Raw genomic sequence first — 23,223 nt, forward strand, 5'->3', positions numbered from 1 at the left:
CCTCACGAAGCCGGAGTGCCAGATTCAGTCGAAGCCGTATTTGGCAAGGAAGGGACAGAGATTGCCCAAGAGGTGGGTTTCTTGGAGTAGGAGTATGTCAGGATTATGTCTCTGGGCGTATCCCTGGACTGCTGTGCGTTTGATCCTATCTAATAGACCCTTAACGTTCCATGACAGGACGCGGAGCGGGGTACCTTTGTTAGTCATTGTGTCGTGGGTGTGTAGAGGAACCTGTAACACTGGGAGAGCTTACTGCGCGGTGCGTGCCCTGAAGGCGCAGAAGTAAGCACCACGTGGGGTGATCGTAGATGTGCCAAAGCAAGGTAATGCGTTGTCCACATGAAGGTTTGTGATGGTGCGTGCTTGGAAATGCTGAAGAACTAAGAACACAGGACAATGGTCCACCAAGCACCAGAGTCTCCGTGTGTATGAATGTGAGCTCACAATGACTGGTTGCGTGAGTAGAGACTCTGGCGTTTGCGCTTGAATCATGTTAACGGGCGGCGGGTGCGTAAGTTGTAGGTGGCAGGGTGGGCCCTACCCACAGTCCACCGGAACGGCCCCGGCTACCTCGCGAGCCAAACCTACGTGGACAGACCCCCAGACAGGGCACACCCTTGGGCGCAGCAGGAGCTGAGCAGGGCCCAACCGGTGTGTAGGACCTCTTCAGGGCTTCACCACACAGTCATTGGTAGGGACGCTGGGCCCGCCTCAAGAGAAGGTGTGAGGCTGCTGTAGTTGCAGAATCTGGAGTGGACTCTGCAGGAGGTCAGAGGCAGGCTCGATCCATGGTGGGGCCTCAGGCAATAATGGGGTGAATGAAGGGAGCAGGTGGCAGATTCACCGCAGCCAGACCACGCAAGGCTGTGCCGCGGGATCAGGCCTGGCCAGTCAGCAGAAAAGGCCCAAGAAGGAGCAGCTCTGCAAGCCTAAATCTTGACGTGGCAGGCAGGAACACCACGAGTACAGAGCTGGCCTGGTGCGTGGGCCACTGGAGCTCGGTTGCGCCTGTTGGAAGGAGGGAGAGGGTAGTGGGGAGAGGAGTGGATGCCGGTGCCTCTCCCCACAACCCCGCTGCCTGATTGATGCGGCCAAGACCCCCCAACATGCGGGACGACTCTCCTCTTCCCCGCGCCTCCTCCCGCTGCACTCACCAGAGCCCCCAGGGGGTGGAGATCAAGTACTGGCTAGATCGACGTGAGGGCCCACGGCCGCCGGTCACAGGGGCAGCATCGGAGGTCTCCACTGCACTCGGGCACAACCAGGCCCCAAGACCTCTCTGGATCACAGGAGGGGGGAGCCCCTGACCACAAGGTCTGCCCCGCTGCCCGAGCTGACAGGCGATCCCCCGGGCTGTAGTGCGATGCAGTCACCAGCCCGATCGCAGCAGCGCCGAGGTGCCACAGACCCTGCAGGCAGGTGAAAAGTGGCATAACAAGGAGGCCTCAGCCGGGGCACACCACCAGGCGACCCGCCCAGGCCACGGAACCAGGTCCTTCGGTTCCCTCTTTCGCTTGGCTGGGGGACTCTCCCGGGTAATCAGCAGGGTTTGCCACACATATGATGGCACATCTGATGGCCGGCTCCGGCGATGAGCATCAGTTCAAAGCTCCGAGGTCCGGGGAGCGAGAGCCGCCATTACGGGTGAGGTGAGGCGGGAGACCAGGCAACAAGGCAGCACAGCAGACAAGGCGTGGCGGTTGTCGCCTCAAGCAGGTGAGACAGGCTGCAAGGAAGCAGCGGCTGCAGCTTTCAGGGTCAGATGGCCCCAGATGTCCTGGCACGGATGACGGAGGGGTCTGGAGCACTCCTAGAATGCGACCGCCATCTTGACGTGCCAAGCCACGCCCCAATATACAATAGATAGTTAAACATCTGCGAAACTATTATCTGAAAGAAACACGTTAGTTAGATTCCTCACCTTAGAATATCCCCAGGCGTCAGACTGGATCCGGAAGATTTTCGTCAGCAATACCCCTTGCGCGTCGCTAGGCGTCGTCTGCGGCTCCCCGTCCGTCGTCGGCGTCGTGCGCCGGAATGACGTCGTCGGAGTACTTAGACGCCACCCTCGCGCGCTGACGTCAGTTCTTCTTTTTTCCGCGCCAGTAAGCGCAGATCCGGGAGAGCTACCCCTTTAGTCACTTTTTGACTAACTTTTTTCGATCCTTTTTGATCTTGTCTCGACTCCGGTGCCGGTAGGATGCCTGGTTTTAAAGCCTGTGCTGATTGCAACCGCTTGATGTCGGTTACGGACCATCACCGCCAGTGCCTTTACTGCTTGGGCCTCGACCACGACGCGGCGTCGTGTGCGGACTGCAAGGCCCTGACCTCGAAGGCTAGACGGGAGCGGTCCCGTAAGCTTCTCGAGCTTCGCCACTCGGCTCCGCGCCCCTCTCGATCCCGGTCCAGGAGGAGGTCCAAGAATCGGTCGCGGAGCCGCAGCCGACATCATCATCGATCGTCTGGCTCCAAGTCTTCGGGTAAGTCGAAGCACTCCAAGAAGTCCAAGAGGCGATACCGCTCTTCGGACTCCCCTCACCGGTCGCGCGACTCGGCCGAGGGTCAGGGTGGTTCCACCCCCGCGGCTCCAGCGGAGCCGCAGGCGCCGCGCAAGTCCCCATACCCGCCGGTCCCTGGGACTGACGCGACGCCGGCGGAAGTCAGTGCCTTCCTCTCGGCCATGAGGAACCTGGCTCCGCCGTCGACGCCCGCTGGTGCGCCTTCGGGCCCCGCGGACCCGACTGGGCAACCTTGCCTGCCGGCGGCTCCGGCCCCGGCGCCGTCGACGGCTCCGGCCTCGACGCCGCAAGCGCCCGAGGGACCCGTTCCCGAGTCCCCGCCGACGCCGGTCGACCTCGTCACGCCTCCTCCGCCGGCGTCGACACCGGTACCACCTCCGACGCCGACTCCGCTCGACGTCGAGCCCCGGTTCAGCCCCGCTCCGGGCCCGGCGCCGTTACGATATCGATGGACGCCGCGTTCGGCGCCGCTGGAGACACATTTTGTCTATCGCCCGGCTCCGATCCTTCCTCCTGCATACCAGGAATCGGATGATGGGGGCGAATGGGAGGGATCCGAGGATCCTATGGCCGCTCAGGCTCAACTGTCACAGGACTGGGCAGATGAACTGGGGGAGGCAAGTGGTCTGGATACCTCTCCAGACACTGGATTCATCTCTCCTCCGACTGTGGCTTCGGAGGAGGGTGCTGCTTTCTCTGTGGTGCTGCGCAAGGCGGCCGCAGCCCTTGGGCTCGAGCTACCTGCTGTGGCTGTGAGGACTAACGTCCTCACTGAGGTGCTTCAGTCTGTAGCAAGCTCCACTGAGCCTCTGCTGCCATTCAATGAGGCCCTCACTGACGTTCTGCAGGGCACCTGGTCCAAGCCCTCCACAGTTCCTCCTGTGGACAGGAACGTCGCCAGGCGCCACCGCCCTGCTCCGGGCGACCCCAGTTTTCTGTCCCAACACCCTACCCCCGAGAGCCTGGTTATCCAGGCCTCTACCTCCCAATCCTCCTTCCCGACCGCTCCGCCGGACCGGGATTCCAAGAGACTGGAACAGTTTGGCAAAAAGCTGTTCTCCTCCCTTAGTTTGGGTCTGCGGTCTTTGAACACCGCCTGTCTCTTGGACCGTTATTCCCACTCTCTGTGGGATACGGTGGAGGACGTGCTGCCCCTGTGTCCGGAGGAGGTCCAGACACGACTTACCCAGGCTCTGGCCGATGGGAGGGATGCAGCGCGACATGCTATCCGATGTGGGCTTGACACTACGGACTCGCTGGGTAGGGCGATTTCTACCTCAGTGGCGCTTAGACGTCACGCCTGGCTGCGGTCCACGTCCTTTTCGGGCGATGTCCAGAGCACCCTCATGGACATGCCCTTTGATGGCACTCGCCTTTTCGGCGAGAAAGCGGACAGTGCGCTGAATCGCTTTAAGGACTCCCGGGCTACGGCCAAGTCCTTGGGCCTCTCGGCCCCACGGTCGCAAACTTCCGCCTTTCGCCCCTTTCGTGGCCAAGGAAGGGGTGCCTCCTCACGTGCGCCTAGCCACCAGCCGCAGAACCAACCTGCGCGCGGTCGCGGACGTGGTTTCCGCCGAGGCGGTTCTGGAGGACAACGCGGTCAGCCCACATCCACCCCGGCAGCATCCGCCTCACAGCCTTCCTAGTCCGAGCTTTCAGGCCCATTCCACGCCAGTGGGCGGCAGAGTTCGCCATCACCTGCTCCACTGGCGGTCCATCACATCGGACAGGTGGGTGCTGCAAATCGTCCGAAGGGGCTACTCCCTCCCCTTCGAGACGACCCCTCCAGCCATGCCACCGCAGCACCACCGTATCTCGGGGGATCATTTGAATCTTCTCCACGAGGAAGTTTCGGCCCTCTTGGCCAAGGGGGCCGTCGAGCGCGTTCCGAGCCCAGAAGTAGGTCGTGGTTGTTATTCCCACTACTTTCTGGTTCCCAAGAAGGGCAAAGGGGGCCTACGCCCTATCTTGGACCTCCGGAACGTCAATGCCTTCCTCCGGAAGGAGAGGTTCAAGATGTTAACTTTGGCTCAGGTTCTAGCTGCCCTAGACCCTGGAGACTGGATGGTGGCGTTGGACTTGCAGGACGCCTATTTCCACATCCCCGTCCTGCCGGCCCACCGGCGTTACCTGCGGTTCACGGTGGGTCAAGAGCACTTTCAGTTTACCGTGCTCCCCTTCGGCCTCACCAGTGCCACTCGGGTGTTCACGAAAGTGATGGCGGTGGTCGCAGCTCATCTGCGCAGATCAGGGGTTCCAGTCTTCCCCTATCTCGACGACTGGCTGTTGAAGGCGGGCTCGCCCCAGGCAGTCGTCTTCCACCTCCAGACTACGGCGGATCTCCTGCATTTTCTGGGATTTTCCATCAACGTGCCGAAGTCACACCTGAGTCCCTCTCAGAAACTCCTCTTCATCGGAGCGGTTCTCGATTCGGCGCAGTTCCGGGTCTATCCACCGGAACAGCGGGTCCAGGTTATTCAGGCCGTGATTCCCATCTTTCGGCCTCTATCCTGGGTTTCGGTCAGGCTAGTGTTGCGGCTTCTGGGGCTGATGGCCTCCTGCATCCTACTAGTGCATCACGCCAGGCGGCGCATGCGGGCTCTGCAGTGGGACCTGAAGTTTCAGTGGGCCCAGCATCACGGCAACCTGTCCGACCATGTCTTGATCTCGGAGGGCACTGCACAGCAGTTGCAGTGGTGGCTCACGGACCGCGATTGGGTCAAGGGCAAGAGCCTCTCCCTTCCCCAACCGGAGCATGTCGTAGTGACGGATGCGTCCCTCCTGGGATGGGGTGGCCATATGGGAGAGGCGGAGATCAGAGGCCTCTGGTCTCCGGCGGAGTCTCGTCTCCACATCAACCTGTTGGAGTTGAGAGCGATCCGGCTTGCACTGAAAGCCTTCCTTCCCTCTGTCCGGGGAAGTGTTGTGCAGGTGTTCACGGACAACACCACCGCCATGTGGTATTGCAACAAACAGGGTGGGGTGGGGTCATGGACCCTTTGTCAGGAGGCTCTGCGCCTCTGGACATGGCTGGAACACCAGGGCGTCACCCTGGTGGTTCAACATCTGGCGGGCTCTCTGAATGCCGGAGCAGACGAACTCAGCCGCCGGTGCATGATGGATCACGAATGGCGTCTGAACTCCGAAGTGGTGCAAGGTCTCTTTCAGCAGTGGGGAGAGCCTTGGTTAGATCTATTCGCCACCGAAGAGAACGCGCAATGTCAGCAGTTCTGCGCGTTGGAATTTCTAAGGTGGCACTCGCTCGGCGACGCTTTTCGTCACGAGTGGAGATGCGGTCTGTTGTACGCCTTTCCGCCTATACCACTTCTGCCCAGAGTGCTGAAGAAGATCAGGCACGACCGGGCCCAAGTCATCTTGGTGGCTCCGGATTGGGCACGAAGGTACTGGTATCCCGAGCTACTCAGTATGTTGACCGATCCTCCGATACGTCTGCCCCTTCGGGAGGATCTTCTGTCGCAGCAGCAGGGGACGGTCCTACACCCGAACCTGTCCAGCCTCCACCTCCATGCGTGGAGATTGAGCGGCGGCAGTTGATGCCATTTGACTTGCCTCCTGAAGTCTGTGATATCATTCTGGCAGCCAGGCGTCCCTCCACAAAGACGGTATACGCCTGCCGGTGGAACAAATTTGTGGCATGGTGCACAGCAAAGGCTGTAGATCCCCTTTCCGCCCCTCTTTCTGAGGTTATCCTCTTTCTTCTTTCTTTGGCCCGGCAGGGCTCTGCCCTGGGCACCTTGAAAGGTTATCTTGCTGCCATCTCTGCCTTCTTGCGGCTTCCTGATCAGCCTTCTCTTTTCAAGTCCCCTGTAGTTACACGCTTTCTAAAAGGCATTACTCATACGTTCCCTCCTGTCCCTTTTGTAATGCCTCAGTGGGACTTGAATCTTGTTCTCACATTTCTAATGTGCGCTCCCTTTGAGCCTCTTCATGATTGTCCTCTTCGTCTGCTGACGCTTAAGACTGCTTTTCTGGTAGCCATCACCTCGGCTAGACGGGTGAGTGAGCTCCAGGCTTTATCATCAAAGCCTCCTTTTCTCTCTGTTCATCCGGACAAGGTTGTCCTTCGGCCTCGTCCCTCCTTTCTTCCGAAAGTGGTGACCCCCTTTCATCTTGGGCAGTCTGTCACCTTGCCCACCTTCTTTCCGCCTCCGCATCCTTCCAAAGAGGAAGAGAGGCTCCACCGTCTGGACCCAAAACGTGCGCTCTCCTTTTATCTGGACCGCACAAAGCAGTTCCGGGTGGACGACCAACTTTTCGTTGGATACGTGGGTGCTAAGAAGGGGAAAGCTGTGCACAATCGGACCATCTCTCGGTGGGTCGTTTTGTGCATCAAAATTTGTTACTCCTTGGCAAAAAAGGACCCTCCTGTTGGGCTGTTCTACTCGGGCCACGGCGGCTACTACTGCTTTGGGACGGGGTGTCCCTTTGCAGGACATCTGTCAGGCGGCAACGTGGGCTTCGCTACACACGTTTGCCAGGCATTATTGCCTTGACAGCCAAGTCCGGAGGGATGGCTTCTTTGGCCGTTCTGTCCTCCAGGACTTTCTGGTGTGATCTTGGTTCGCAGACCCACCACCGGGGATGGTATTGCTTGGGTATCTATTCTAAGGTGAGGAATCTAACTAACGTGTTTGTTTCAGATGAACAAGTTACTTACCTTCGGTAACGATGTATCTGTAAGAAACATTAGTTAGTTAGATTCCTCACTGACCCACCCCTCCTCCCCGTTCTGCGAACTGACATCTAGGGTTAAGGTTATCCTTTTCAGTCCCCTAGATTTTCTTTTTGGCACCAGTGTCGGTCTTTGCATGGCTCTGCGTTCCTGGCGCGGAAAGCTATGTACAAGAACTGACGTCAGCGCGCGAGGGCGGCGTCTAAGTACTCCGACGACGTCATTCCGGCGCACGACGCCGACGACGGACGCGGAGCCGCAGACGATGCCTAGCGACGCGCAAGGGGTATTGCTGACGAAAAATCTTCCGGATCCAGTCTGACGCCTGGGGATATTCTAAGGTGAGGAATCTAACTAACTAATGTTTCTTACAGATACATCGTTACCGAAGGTAAGTAACTTGTTCTTCAGGTCACAAATCCAGTACATTTCCTTACATAAAAACGATACTTTTATATGTAACTTTTACACATAATTTGTGCATAAGAAGAACATTAACAAAAAAGAACACCACCACCAAGACACTATCCATAAACTTGAAATGTTGTTTTATGGCTAGTCCTTAGACTTTACTTACCACAATCCAAAATAGGGTATGCATGGCATTTATCTGTGTATAGTGAAGGAGTGAATGCAAAAACAACAGTTGATGGACAGAATGTATAACAATGTCATACATTCACCCCAGTACAGAGATCTGGGCCTAAATCCATCATTTTTTTGCTCACCATGCCATTCCAGTTTGGACCCAGCCATATGAGAACAGTCCAGCCCGAACTGCCAAGCCAGGTCATCCCTGGACTGGAAGCAAGCATCCTAGGACCGGTTTCCGGGTTTCACCCCTCTGCAGCCAGGATAGCTTGATTCCAGTGGCATGGAGAGCACGGTACTCACGTCTGAACATACCCGTCCCACTTGGGGTGACAAATGCAAAAACAACAGTTGATGGACAGAATGCAGAACAATGTCATACATTTACCCCTGTACAGAGATCTGGGCCTAAATCCATCATTTTTTTGCTCACCATGCCATTCCAGTTTGGACCCAGCCATATGCAAATCAGTCTTGACCCTGTGCCTCATGGGAACAGTCCAGCCCAGGCACTCCCTGGACTGGAAACAATCATCCTAGGACCATTTTCGGGGTTTCACCCCCCTTCAGCCAGGATAGCTTGATTCCAGCGGCATGGAGAGCACAGGACTCACGTCTGAGCATACCCGTCGGTATGAAACCCCCAAACCGGTCCTAGGATGCTTGTTTCCGGTCCAGGGAGGACCTGGCTTGGCAGTTCGGGCTGGACTGTTCCCATGAGGCACAGGGTCAAGACTGATATGCATATAGCCAGGTCTAAACTGGGGTGGCATGGTGAGCAAAGGAATTATGGATTTAACCCAGATCTCTTGACTGGGGGTGAATGTTTTGATTTGCTCTGCATTCCGTCCATCAACTGTGTGTCTTTTGCTTTCTCGCCCTAAGTGCGCCAGGTATGCTCAGAAGTGAGTCCTGGGCTCACTGTGCCACTGGAATCAAGCTATCCTGGCTGAAGAGGGGTGAAATCCCGAAACCGGTCCTAGGATGCTTGTTTCCGGTCCAGGGAGGACCTGGCTTGGCATTTCGGGCTGGCCTGTTCCCATGAGGTACAGGGTCAAGACTGATTTGCATATAGCCAGGTCTAAACTGGGGTGGCATGGTGAGCAAAAGAATGATGGATTTAACCCAGATCTCTTGACTGGGGGTGAATGTTTTGATTTGTTCTGCATTCCGTCCATCAACTGTGTGTCGTTTGCTTTCTCGCCCTAAGTGCGCCAGGTATGCTCAGACGTGAGTCCTGGGCTCACTGTGCCACTGGACTCAAGCTATCCTGGCTGAAGAGGGGTGAAACCCCAAAACCGGTCCTAGGATGCTTGTTTCCGGTCCAGGGAGGACCTGGCTTGGCAGTTCGGGCTGGACTGTTCCCATGAGGCACAGGGTCAAGACTGATTTGCATATAGCCAGGTCTAAAATGAGGTGGCATGGTGAGTAAAAGAATGATGGATTTAACCCAGATCTCTTGACTGGGGGTGAATGTTTTGATTTGTTCTGCATTCCGTCCATCAACTGTGTGTCTTTTGCTTTCTCGCCCTAAGTGCGCCAGCTATGCTCAGACTTGAGTCCTGGGCTCACTGTGCCACTGGAATCAAGCTATCCTGGCTGAAGAGGGGTGAAACCCCGAAACCGGTCCTAGGATGCTTGTTTCCGGTCCAGGGAGGACCTGGCTTGGCAGTTCGGGCTCGATTGTTCCCATGAGGCACAGGGTCAAGGCTGATTTGCAAATAGCCAGGTCTAAACTGGGGTGGCATGGTGAGCAAAAGAATGATGGTTTTAACCCAGATCTCTTGACTGGGGGTGAATGTTTTGATTTGTTCTGCATTCCGTCCATCAACTGTGTGTCTTTAGTGAAGGAGTGAAGCCATTAAGTTTAATCACTTCCTGAAGCTTCAAATGCATTGTAGTGCCCTTCTACCCTCACCTGTCTCTACTGAGAATCTGAAAAGCCTTAGCTGATTTTTGGCTATTGTTGAAAGGCATTAAAAGTAATATATATTATTATTTATTGAGTGATACTACAGGAAGTGCAGTGTAAGATGGTTAGACTTTCCACTTCCGACCTGTGAAACTCACTCTCTCTCACTTATTTGTTAGGGATTTTCCCTTCTGTAATTCTCTTATTCCTTTTTGTTTCATCTACCCTATTATACAATTTATTGTTTGTGGATTCATTTTAGAATGTCATGATATTATTGTCAATTTCATAATTTGTTTTTCATATTTAACAGCATCAGTGTTCAAACTAAAGATTATATTCTGTTTACTTGTATTGCTGCTTTCTACTTTTTCTCTTATTACAACATTCTGTCACGTTTACATACTGTAGTCTTGCAAAATTTGATTTTTGAAGTAAATTATGTATTATTATCACGTTTGCTATAAAGTAGGGGGAAAGGACCCCCTCCCCCGAAGCCAGCACCGTTCCCACAAATGAGAAAACATACAAAAAAAATGTTTAGTTTCTTTTCTTTATATCATTTTGTTAACCCATTGTTTCTTTGTCTCCCCATATTTCAAGAGCAATTCCAGTGCTTTTTAACAGTTGTAACAGTAATTTTTGATGTATACATTTATTTGAAATAAGAACCACAAGCATCATGAAGAGAGAGGACGGCCATATAACCTATATACTACCCACTTAATACAATACAAAGTACACAAAAATAGCAAACAGCAGCACTTCCCTAATTAATTACCTTAATTACCACCAACATATGTTTCCCAACAACAAACCAAATAGAAAAACAATAATTGACCACCGTATCTCGGTGCAGGTATTCCAGGTTTTTGATGGATATTTCTAACTGCATTCTTCACCTTTTGAATCTACCCATGTGCTAGACTATATCAGGAAACTTATTCCAGCAAATTGTCCTACTTGCCAACAAGTGCTGCCATCAGACTCTACGGCAGCCTTACCCTTCCTCTAGAAATAATGGCATAGAACCATATGTAAATGCCACCGATGCACTCTCACATCATTTTTTTCAACACAAATCTGGAACTCTGGTCCTGAACTCGTCAGTATCTGCCAACTCCAAAATTCTGTAGTGTGACAGTGGGCTTAGAGTGGTCTCCCCTGCAGAGTACAGCTTCAAGCTGTGCCTGCACTGCAGGAAGCAGAAGTTGGTTATGGGCCCGTACGACCTCAAATTTTGATGTCTCAGGTCCAAACATGATTTGACATCATGTGACAAGTGCTACGTGATGCCTAAATCCCAAAGGCTGCCTGGAAGCGGGAGGCAAAGCTATACATTGCTGAACAGAAGAAGCAAGTCCAGTAGCCAGTGGTGTAACATTACCCCCCGTAGCCCCTGAAAGCTCCTGACTGGGTCGGGGACTTCCATGTACTTTGCAGGGGGGTCCCCTCAAGTTTCGTTACTCCACTGCCAGTAGCGTTCTAAATCGCGAGCTCCTTCTAGCTTCACTTTCTGATCTAGTTCAGGTTTTTGTCCTCTGGTAGGTCTAAGATGAAGCTCAAGGACAAATCTCTGTACCAACTCATAGTCAAGATGGGAGTACTCTCCCTGTTGCTCCCACTCCATGGACCCAGTTGTCGGATTCTGACCCCATTCCTCGGTTCGAGGTGATGCATCTTGAATTACCCTGGCCACCATCAACTCTATAGAACTTAAAGGCCTACAGGGAGGCCCTGCTGCTCCTCTTTAGGATGATTCTAGGTGCCTCAGGGGCCCCATGAATCTGCTGGTGCCCCCAGTCAGGCTTCCACCGGCTGGGCTTTCCCCGGCACTAACTCATTCCATTAAGCAACTACCCAGCCCATGCCAGCACCAGGCTGCACCTCCACTCTCGTCAAAGGCCATGCCAGTTCTGTCCAGCTCCAAAGGTGCTTTTTCCTGATTAGTCCCTGACACTGATCTCAGATCCAGAGTCGAGATTGGCTAGATCTATTCCAATGTCTTGTTATGAGATTACTTATTCACATTGTGTCAGCAAACTCTCCAGCATAGCACTGGCCTCAGCACAGTATCTTTAGCATCTTGACGCCTTATTCGCTGTAGGATCTTCAGGATTTTCCACACGATGAACAGGAACAACTTGTTACTGCCTCATTAATAGACCATATTTAGATCTCCAAAATACTGGTGGTCTTCATGCCTGACGAAAGATGGAATTGGGCTCCCCTTTTAGGGCCCCACTGGGTAAAGTTCTTTCTTTACTGTGGCAGTACACAGGGCAGAAAAGGTGTTGGAACAGCAGTTGTCAACAGTAAAACCTGAGGCTCATCTGCTTACTGAAAGTTTGCTGCATGGTCCTTCAACTTAAGAGCTTCTACTCCTCTTCAGTCAAACCCTGACAGACACCCACTTTGGGGCGAAGGCTTAGGTGTTCTATGCACCTTCGATTAGTCGTCCCATTGCTAGACGGTACATGCCAGTCCCAGGTGATCCTGCTCTCCTAACTCTGCACCCAACACCGTAAAGTCTCGTATTACAGGTTTCAGCCAGCAAAGTCAACTCCAATGCATTTCCTACTGTTCCACCTCATAGAGATCGTAAGTCATTGATGTGGTTGGCAAGAAGGTGTTCTCCATAAGTTTGGCATTACGATCATTGAATGTGGTCTGTCTCTTTGGCAGATTCATATACCTGCTTTGGAACATGGCATGGAAGATCTTACCTGCTTTTCTGTGGGAATTAAAAAAAAAACTTCAAGCAAACTTCCCTGGGATGGACAGGATGTGGCCAAATACATTTCCAGGCCAGTTTTGGTTACCATGGATTTTGTAAGGGGTGCTGTAGGAACTAGTGTAGTGATTTCTCACTAGACATGGATGGGCCCCACAGTTTTCTTTAGGGACAAGAAAACGTACCCCATAGATATACCTGTGGATTGCTTCAGGATGTTTGGAGACAATGATTAGAGTGGTTTAGAGACAGCTGTACTATAGCCCGTTCCTTGGACTCTCTCACCCGACTAGCCAGTTCCCTTATCGATAGTGGAAGTTCAGGGGATACTCCTGGGGTCTAGCTTATTGCCAGGGACAGCCATCTCAGCCCATGCAGCAGCATGTCCAGCCCTTTTGAAGCTTCAGGGGGCATTGTGGCGGCAGAGGACAGGCACCCCAACAACAATGCCAGCCCTCGTCTTCATGTTCTTCTGCCACTGTTGCCAAGCCACTCTGATTCACCAGAGCCGTCTTTAGCACCTGTAGATATCTTTTTTTCACCATGGTTTTCGCACTTAAGTCAAAGAACATGTCAGTATTTTGTTAATGACAATTAGTCTGTATCTTTGAAGATGGCTGTGACAGGATCGTTTTTCGCTGTGTCACCCTTTAGAGGCATAACCAGAGGCTCTTCACCCTATCTCTATGAAGCCAGTGTGAACTCTTGTTTGAATAGAACAAGACCTCCTCCTTCATTTGGGTTCACCTGATTGGTGAGAAAGTGTTCTATTACAGCTCATCTGTCCCACACGCGATGGAAGCTGCAGGATACTTTTATTCACTCCATGCTAACAGTTCTCCAAGGACTCTACTTTATTTACAGTTAGAGAGTGGACTATATGGTGCATTTTTTAATTCCTCCTGGTACTCCAAAGATAACAACAGTCTTTCCACTGTTGACCCTGGTCACAATTTCTTCCTTCGCCCCAACCACTTTTATTTTCAATGTGCACAGTTTTGCATCTGAAGTTCCACCGAGGGTTCCAAGGAGATCAATCTTTGCTAAATGTTTGCTTTCTTAAGAGCCACCAATAAAGCCATAAGGGTCATGTCGCTTTTAGTGATAGTAGGCATCTCAGATTCAGTTGAGCACCCCAAGTGGCAGCAAGAAATCTTTATTTGTGTTCTGTTGCTGCTGGTTAATTTTGGAGTAGGCTCACCACACTAGGTCTCCACCAAGAACAGTTACCTTTTTCACTTCATAAACACCTTAGCTAAATGCACCGACAGCTAGGGCAAGAGCAGTATCTCAAAAGGAGTGCCAGTGCAAAAACTGATTAAAGCTGCATCAAAGGCCATGCAATGTGAAGACACGAGTGGGCCCCGCTGCCTTGGGAGGGTGGAGGCCTCCATGTTCGTTGGTGTCCTGCCTTGCCTCCTGTACTCCAAACATCTGATTGGATGGTCCCTGACCCACAGTACAGAAAGGGGCAACAGGCAAGATCGTCTTTGTGGGTCTCATGCATCATCACCAGCCAATCTCACTACAGCTCAGCGCCCCAACCCCTTCACAGATGCAGGTTGAATGTACTGTGTGTCGTGCAGCTGAGGCAGCGCGGCTATAACAAAACCTTTCCTTATGACACCAACCCAGAAAAAAAAAACCTTACACCACTTGTTCATCGGTGGGGCCCATAACACTGAAACACACATTCACTCAGTTTTCTGGATCAGTGATAAGTTGACGAGCTGCAAGACATACGGGGTACCTTGTTAATATTTTTACCTAAATAATATCTATAGACATTTGACTCTAGAATTGTCGGTTCTAAACATCAAGGTACTCCGCTGTTTGGGTCGATGGACCAACTAGTAGGAATCAGTTGATGGTGATTAAGTCCAGCTCAATCACAATTAAAACCTTTAGCAATTATTGATCATAACTTTAATTCTAATAACCACAGACTCAGTTTGAGTCAGCATTACATTTTATCTCGATTCATTGAATAAATTGAATAAGTAAAGTTTTATTAGACAAATATTATAGACATTAATTTTATAAACATTCAAGTAAAATACTCATTACCCTTGGCCCTAGGACGATGACGAGAATGGTTCACCAGAACATGAACCGCAGATCACAGGATAGGTTCCCAAACTGACTGACTGTGCCTCTAAACTCCTCAGACGTATTCCCTCCCAGGATAGAATTCCGCGACGGTCTCGTTCCTTTTCCCCATCAATGTTCGAAGTTCAAAATTGTCAAAGTCTTTTCAGCATCAGGAAGAAAAATCGTCTCAACAGACAGCGTGTCGTGTTGAATGGATTGATGTAGAATAAGCGAGTGCGACCACGTCATTATAAGCACAACTCTTTTATACCCTTTCACTAACTTGCTATACCCAAAATTGAAACCTTTTAGGGGCTACATTCATTCTGATTGGTCCATTGGAGTGGTGGTGATGGTCACCTCATTGTCCTCCTTGCCTGAACCGGTTCTGCAAATAATCCATACAAAAAAGTCTTGTGATTCATCAAGTCCAAAAGTTCTTTTTAACTTTGTAAATATATTTGCAACATTTTCCTACAGTCATGAATTGGTTCATGTTCTAGAGTTTGAGTCTCTCATCCATTCCCAGGCATTCATTCAGGGATTTTTGGCACAACTCTTGTCTTAGTTCATGTTGGCCTTGACATCTCTCACTCTGGGCATAGGCCACACACTCGTGACTGGAACTTCCATTCTGCTCATGCGCGGGGGCCATCTTTATTCTGCGTCCATTTTCCCAGCGAGGCCTAGCATGCCCGCACGGAACTAATATGAAAACAACATAGCAGAAATTAGACATAGAAAATAAGCCCTTCTGTTTACCACCCACCATTCTAATGACCTGTGTTAGGTGTTTCCTAGCATAAGCGACATCTAAAGCCATTTTACTTACCATCTGCATTCTTTGCCACAATATATTTTACTACAAACGAAATACATCAATTTACTTCTAATTTCTACACAAATCACAAAACCTATGTTAGTGTAATTTCACATTTGTAAATAAATTAGATTTTTGCAAATGCCAGTTAGTTTCCCGCGTTTAGTGTCTAATTAAAGGTGCATTTATTGATTAATTCATACAATCAAACAGTTAGTAATTTTAAGGTTATGAGGTCATTAACTTCGAAGGAGGTGCACATTTTTTTTGTATTTCCCCAGCTCCATCACAGCCAGAAAGTGGTGCGCTCCACTACTGCTGGGCGAGCTCCATTTCCATGCCTTGACCTCTCATCTGAGATGTACCTCACCCACAAAGCCTGTCACCCCACCAGGTGAACTGCTTCTCTCCAGAGATCTCATGACACTTCCCAGGCACAGGCAGACATGAATATGATTGTAGGAGCAGAGCTCGATTACAGAAAAAGGAAGTTCCTCCATTCTCCTCAATTAATCATTCATTTATTCTGCAAATATTCCTTCAAAACAGCCAAGGGATTAAAAATATCAAGTCACTCTACTTTAAACAAATTATTTTATTTTATTTTTGTTTTTTGTAGCCCATACATAGTAAGCCTAAGTGCATCCGCGTATTTTACAAAGAACAACGCTGGGAGGAACAATATGTCATATAAAGAAACAATTGTACTTGTAGGTAAACGTAACTTAAGTTAGGGGAATCAGTCTGCATCATGAAGAGTTTGAGTTTGCATATGACATCCGAAAAGCGTTGATTTTGCCTCGAATTGTAATTGTAATGTTTTTGAGTATTATGTTTTCAAATGCCTACTTTTACGATTTGGGTACTACATTTTATCTGCAATATCTAATTGTAACGATAAAATATTGTGTTGCTCTCTTATTCATGTTACAACAGTGCTTGGTTATCTTAACGAAATATAATATTGTTTGGGATTTTTTTTTTAATGGTTTTAGGTCTTAAACCAAATAAAAACTATATTTGAAAAGAACTATCTAACACATTTGAGTTACAGCCCATTTAAATAGGTTGTTTTTGTTATCAATATTTCCCAGCTTTGAAGTTCCAGTTAAAATGTAACGTTCGAATCAGAATACTTTTGAACAAATGTGGAAGCTTTGTACATTTTCTCAAGATATCATGCTGGCTCTCCTTCCCTGTATGATCCTACTTTTTCCGCATTATTTACCAGTACATTATAATTTTGTGTTCTTGAAATCAACAGTTTTCCTTACATTGTCTATTGAGCAATCCTTGTTCTATATGTTAATTTCCCGCAAATACTGATACCTGAAGTTTCATTAAGAAGAGACCTTACGATCGGGAGAATGAATTGCCCCTTTTAAACTAACATTATGCAATTCTGAGTTGGCAAAGTCGATTCGTGAACCCGAGGAATTTACAGTGTGTAGCTGAGTAAGAACGGCAGCGTCTTGTAACGTGGGATCTCATAGTATGGCAGAGAACCGTCACTGTGGCGAGCAAGGAAGTAAGTAGGCTTCCAACTGTGATGAGGCAAGAGTTCTGGAGAAAGTGGGAAGTAGTTTTGCATTCACCCATGGATGACGCAAGAAATGATGCCCCATTCACACCATGAGGTATTGGACACTCCAAGATGGTTCTTAACTGATCATTGACACACACACAGAGCCATGGGCAATGCAAGTTACTGGCAAGCCATTTTATGTGTGTGCAAATTGGTGCCATCTGTTTTCAGAACTTGATACTATGTGATGTGCTGACACCCCTCCAACACCAGCCATCACAAAATGTTGGCCCAGACTAACAATGTCTGTTTTTTCTCCACAGCTGGATGCCAATGAAGCACAGCCTGTCTTCGACGAGCAGGAGGGTGTTGACGAATATGATGAAATGCCCATGCCAGTATAGCCAAGCTTGAAGAAGAGTGCAAAGAAGCAGACACTGAGTTCATCGTTTGGCTGGCATTGATACAATGCTGGTGTCTCCCCGACCTATGAACTGTTACTGTACACCAAAGTTGGCTACAAACCCCATCCTCAAGTTCCCTTCCCTTCCCTGATGAGCACAGTTACCTGCCAATTAGTATTGTCCTGTCTCAGCCACAAATACTGTGCTTTCACTCCCCGTACATATTGTATGAGGTGTGAAGCAAGTGGGCTTCAGGTATATTTACTACTGTTCTGACATTTCTAAAAACATTTCAGTTTTGGAGGCTGGGTGAGTGATATAGGCAGGAGTGAGCGGGGGAGATTACAATATGTGGTCCTTCATTCTTTAAAAGGGATGTAACAGACCAGTTCCGCATCACCGTGTCTGCCTCAGAATGAGTTTAAATGTGTGGACAGTACCTCTGTCCATATCTGACATTACCACATTACTGCCAGGCCATTCCTCACCTAAATTCAAATAATGCATCCTAACACCTCTCTGATTTTCTCAGAATGTTGCCTACCCCTCTCCTACCCTTCATTGAATGTTAGCAGGTCCTTCTCTCATATCCAGACTAGAGGGAGTACCTTTCTAACATTTCCAAGATACTAACCGGCCCTCTGCTTCCTCTTAATCTGTCCAGTTCCACTTCTTCCTATATTTTTGGCTTATTGCTTGCTGCCACAATTTTAATGATCTTTCTTTTATCCGTTCGCCCTTGTATAGACTTATCCTTACCCTTTTTTTAAAATGTTGCTCCCTTTTCCTTTTGTCAACTCACCATTGTTCTTTATCAGCTCTTTCCTTGGCAACACCCCAACTCCATTCTACATAAGCCTCTGACATCTTCCTTTTGATCTCACACATCTTGCTCCAGCATCCAATCATTCCTTTGCATTTTGCACATTACTTTTATCCGACTCATTTTTTTGTAATTCCGCCACTCCCCTTGACTCCTAACCACTGATCCCAGCAGTGTGCCCATTTTAGTTTTGTTGATTTACTCCTGTAATTCTGTGCCTTTTTACAGAAAAGCAGGTGCAGTATAGGACAATCAGGTGTTTCCATAAAACTCTTGTATTTTATTTAAATAAATAATTTAATGGACTAGTGCCAATAAACATAGCTTTGATATTGTATATGTAATGTGGTGTATCAGTGTGTCGTTTGGACTTCATTGGAACTTACAGGGAGATTGTACCCTGGAAAAGGGCCTTTCCTCTTTGCTTTCACATCATGTTTCCAAAACGCCAACTTCCTTTGCCTTTGTACGTGGGCATCCTACTTCAAAAATAATATCCATTTCCAGCAGTCTTAGTGAAACCTTTGATCGCCTCTTTCCCTCGTCTTGCTAAGATTCTACCTTTCCTCTGCAAGTAGTTTTGTTTCCACAGTAACTGGCCTTGTCTTCTAAAGCATAGTCCGTCTTTAAACAAAGATCTTAACATCCTAATTCAAAATTATAGTGCATACATTTGATTGAGGCATTTACTCTCAACAGTGAGTTATGCTCTTCTGTAAGCCAGGTTCACTCTTTAGTATCAGTAATTTGTCAATCCTTTAGAGCAAAATTAATACACTTATATTTAAAGTTGTTTCCCTTTTGCTGGCCTGGATAGCCAAAGCTTATGAATTCAAAGTTGCTATTAATAATGCAAATCATTGAAGAGTAATGGACATTTATTTATCCAGTGTTTCAGTTTAGGTAATTTGGCAGGTAAATACTTGTCTTGAGATAGCTCAAAGACCCCCCCCCCCCCGCCAGTGCAAGCGGTAGCACATCCACAAAACAAGCTCCTATTACTGCGTCTGTGCTGATACTATAGGCACAGGCCTTTGCTCATGAGCTGCTGAGGCCTGTACCCAGCACTCACAGTCAGAGCTTCTAAAATACCCTGGACCAGCTGAGGATCTGCAACAGAGTGTGTTCCTTAAGACGTAGTTCAGCACTCTTGTCCATCCCCAAGGCCGTCTAAGGGTCCTGTACGTAACAATACTACAATGATGAAGGCATATCCTAGTTGCAACTATCTTCACTCTACAAGCATTGAAAGAAGTATGTTACATGTATGCTGATCTCCCCAACCCTTATTCACAGACTTCCTGGACCATGTATTCTATAGATCTCATTGTGTTTTAGTCTAGACTACACAGCATATTCAAGACTCAACATATATTCCACAACTGCTCCAAGGAATAAAGGTCAGTGCTCATTCCCTCCTTTAAGAGCATCTAAATTCTTAAATTCAACACTGGTCCTAGAGTTGCAGTTGGGTTTTAAAGAAAAGCACCCAGCATTGATCCTGAAGGTTTAGGTCAGTCAAATTCAAATTCAAATTTCAAAGCTTTATTTGGTTTAAAAACAAAAAACATAAAAGCATACTAAGATCATAAGACATCATAAATACATAAAATTAATTTAAAATGACAAATCTGATTTTTTTTTAAAATCCACAAGTACCATCAACTACTCATGTCCGTTACATAATATGTACAGATTTCTAGTTTTAGTACAGTACTATAACGAAGACTATATTGAGACTGACCAAGCAATTTTTAACAGTCTCAGTGATCAATAGGCACAAAAGATGTGCAGTAACCACCATTCAGGCAGGGATTTAACTGTATTCATAATTACATTATCTTAAAAACAAGATCCTGAATAAAATACCCAGGTAAAATTTTCCATCGAAATTTCTAAAAATACAGTGCAGAAATAAAAGTGCTGAGACACAGAAACACAGAATATATTCTTGGGACAACATCATTTTGTGTCCGGATTACTAATATTTCCTCACGCAATTTCAGTCTAAAAAACATTTGGTCATATTATCTGCAGTATTTCCATAAGTCATTATACATCATTTTGAGACCCAATTTCCTCATATAAAAGGGCCTCCAAATGGGAATTGTTATGTCTTATATCTGAAAGAAACACGTTAGTTAGATTCCTCACCTTAGAATATCCCCAGGCGTCAGGCTGGATCCGGAAAGATTTTTGTAGCAATACCCCTTGCGTGTCGCTAGGCGTCGTCTGCGGCTCCGCGTCCGTCGTTGGCGTCGTGCGCCGGAATGACGTCGTCGGAGTACTTACACGCCGCCCTCGCGTGCTGGCGTCAGATCTTCTTTTTTCCGCGCCAGTAAGCGCCGATCCGGGAAGAGCTTACCCCTAGTCACTTTTTGACTGACTTTTTGACCTCTTTTGGTTACTCGACTCGACTCTGGTGCCGGTAGGATGCCTGGATTCAAGCATTGTGACGCCTGTCACCGACTGATGTCGGTAACGGATCACCATCGCCGGTGCCTGTACTGCCTGGGGGCCGACCATGACACGGAGTCGTGCCCCGACTGTCAGGCCTTGACGTCAAAGGCTAGACGGGAGCGGTCCCGTAAGCTACTCGAGCTTCGACACTCGGCTCCGTGTCGCTCTCGGTCCCGGTCCAGGAGGAGGTCCAAGGACCGTTCGCGGAGCTGCAGCCATCGACATCGCTCATCGGGATCTTTGGGTAAGTCCCGTCACTCTAAACATTCTAAGAAGTCCAAGCGGCGTCCTCGCTCTTCGGACTCACCTCGCCGGTCGCGCAACCCGTCCGAGGGTCCGGGTGGTTCCACCCCCGTGGCTCCGTCGAAGCCGCAGGCGCCGCGCTCGTCCCCATACCCTCCGGTCCCTGGGACTGACGCGACTCCGGCGGAGGTCAGTGCCTTCCTCTCGGCCATGAGGAATCTGGCTCCGCCGTCGACGCCTGCCGGCGCGCCTTCGGGCCCCGCAGGGTTGACTGGGCGACCTTGCGTGCCGGCGGCTCCGGCCCCGGCGCCGTCGAGGGCTCCGGCCCCGACGCCGCAGGTCCCCGAGGGATCCAGGCCTGGATCTCTGCCGGTGCCGGTCGACCTCACGACGCCTCCTCCGCCGGCGCCGACACCGGTTCCGCCCCCGACGCCGGCCCCGCATTGCGTCGAGCCTCAGTTTAGCCCTATTCCGGACCCGGCGCCGGTACGGCACCGTTACCGGCGCCGATGGGTGCCCACTTCATCCACCGTCCGGCTCCGATCATTCCTCCTGTCTACCAGAAATCGGATGATGAGGGCGACTGGGAGGGGTCTCAGGACTCTCTGGCCGTACAGGCCCATTTGTCTCAGGACTGGGCAGAGGAATTGGGGGACGCCAGCGGTTTGGATACCTCTCCAGACACTGGATTCATCTCTCCTCCGACTGTGGCCTCGGAGGAAGGTGCAGCCTTTTCTGTGGTGCTGCGCAAGGCAGCCGAAGCCCTAGGGCTCGAGTTGCCTGCTGTGGCTGTGAGGACTAACGTCCTCACCGAGGTCCTTCAACCGACAGCAAGCTCCACTGAGCCTCTGCTGCAGTTTAATGAGGCCCTCATTGACTTTCTCCAGGGCACTTGGTCCAAGCCCTCTACAGTCCCTCCTGTGGACAGGAACATTGCCCGGCGCCACCGCCCTGCTCCGGGCGACCCCGCATTCCTCTCCCACCACCCCACCCCCGAGAGCCTGGTTATCCAGGCCTCAACCTCCCAATCCTCCTTCCCGTCCGCTCCTCCGGATAGGGAATCCAAGAGGTTGGAGCAGTTTGGCAAGACACTGTTCTCGTCCCTGAGTTTGGGACTGCGGTCTTTAAATACCGCTTGCCTGTTGGACCGTTACTCCCACTCGCTGTGGGATGCGGTGGAGGACGTGCTGCCCTTGTGCCCGGAGGAGGCCCGGGAGCGACTCACCCAAGCACTTGCTAACAGGCGAGATGCAGCGCGGCACGCCATTAGATGTGGACTTGACACCACGGACTCGCTGGGTCGGGCTATTTCCACCACGGTGGCGCTTCGGCGTCACGCCTGGCTGAGGTCCACGTCGTTTTCAGGGGATGTCCAAAGCTCCCTCATGGACATGCCCTTCGATGGCACTCGCCTTTTTGGCGAGAAGGCGGACAGTGCGCTGGCCCGGTTCAAGGACTCCCGGGCCACACCCAAGTCCTTGGGTCTTTCGGCCCGCGGCCGCAAACTTCCGCTTTTCGCCCCTTACGTGGCCAAGGAAGGGGCGCCTCCTCATGTCCGTCCAGCCACCGGCCGCAGAACCAACCTGCACGCGGTCGCGGACGTGGTTTCCGCCGAGGCGGTTCTGGAGGACAACGTGCCGGTCAGTCCACATCCACCCCGGCAGCATCCGCCTCAAAGCCCTAGTCCGAGCTTTCAGGCCCATTCAACGCCAGTGGGGGCAGAGTTCGCCATCACCTGCTCCACTGGCACTCCATCACTTCGGACAGGTGGGTGCTGCAAATCGTCCGAAGGGGCTACTCCCTCCCCTTCGAGACGACCCCTCCAGCCATGCCACCGCAGAACCACCGTATGTCGGGGGATCATTTGCATCTTCTCCGGGAGGAGGTTACGGCCCTCTTGGCCAAAGAGGCCGTTGAGCGCGTTCCTGGTCCAGAAGTAGGTCGTGGTTGCTATTCCCACTACTTTCTGGTTCCCAAGAAGGGCAAAGGGGGCCTACGCCCGATCTTGGATCTCAGAAGCGTGAACGCCTTCCTCCGGAAGGAACGGTTCAAGATGCTCACTTTGGCTCAGGTTCTTGCTGCCCTAGACCCTGGAGACTGGATGGTAGCGTTGGACTTGCAGGACGCTTACTTCCACATCCCCGTCCTGCCGGCCCACCGGCGTTACCTGCGGTTCACAGTGGGTCAAGAGCACTTTCAGTTCACTGTGCTCCCCTTCAGCCTCACCAGTGCCCCTCGGGTGTTCACGAAAGTGATGGCGGTGGTCGCAGCTCATCTGCGCAGATCAGGGGTCCCAGTCTTCCCCTATCTCGACGACTGCCTGTTGAAGGCGGGCTCGCCCTACCAGGTTGTCTCCCACCTCCAGACTACGGCAGACCTCCTGCATTCGCTGGGGTTCTCCATCAATG

The 23,223-nt window shown here is 50.4% G+C and overlaps 1 protein-coding gene across 11 annotated transcripts in view; it reads left to right on the plus strand.

Annotated features, from left to right (window-relative positions):
• The window catches only part of LOC146789947 (anion exchange protein 2-like), a 2,390,686-nt gene extending 2,372,237 nt beyond the window's left edge, over window positions 1-18,449 (plus strand). For all 11 annotated transcript variants that reach the window (XM_085628246.1, XM_085628245.1, XM_085628249.1 and 8 more), the window contains one exon: window positions 17,209-18,449. In XM_085628246.1, coding sequence (XP_085484372.1) covers window positions 17,209-17,289 — 81 coding nt within the window. In that variant the 3' untranslated portion in view covers window positions 17,290-18,449. The remainder of the gene's footprint in view (window positions 1-17,208) is intronic.
• The last annotated feature ends 4,774 nt before the right edge of the window (window positions 18,450-23,223 follow it).

The sequence above is a fragment of the Triturus cristatus genome, chromosome 10 (genome assembly GCF_964204655.1).
Source record: "Triturus cristatus chromosome 10, aTriCri1.1, whole genome shotgun sequence".
NCBI classification, from domain to species: domain Eukaryota; kingdom Metazoa; phylum Chordata; class Amphibia; order Caudata; family Salamandridae; genus Triturus; species Triturus cristatus.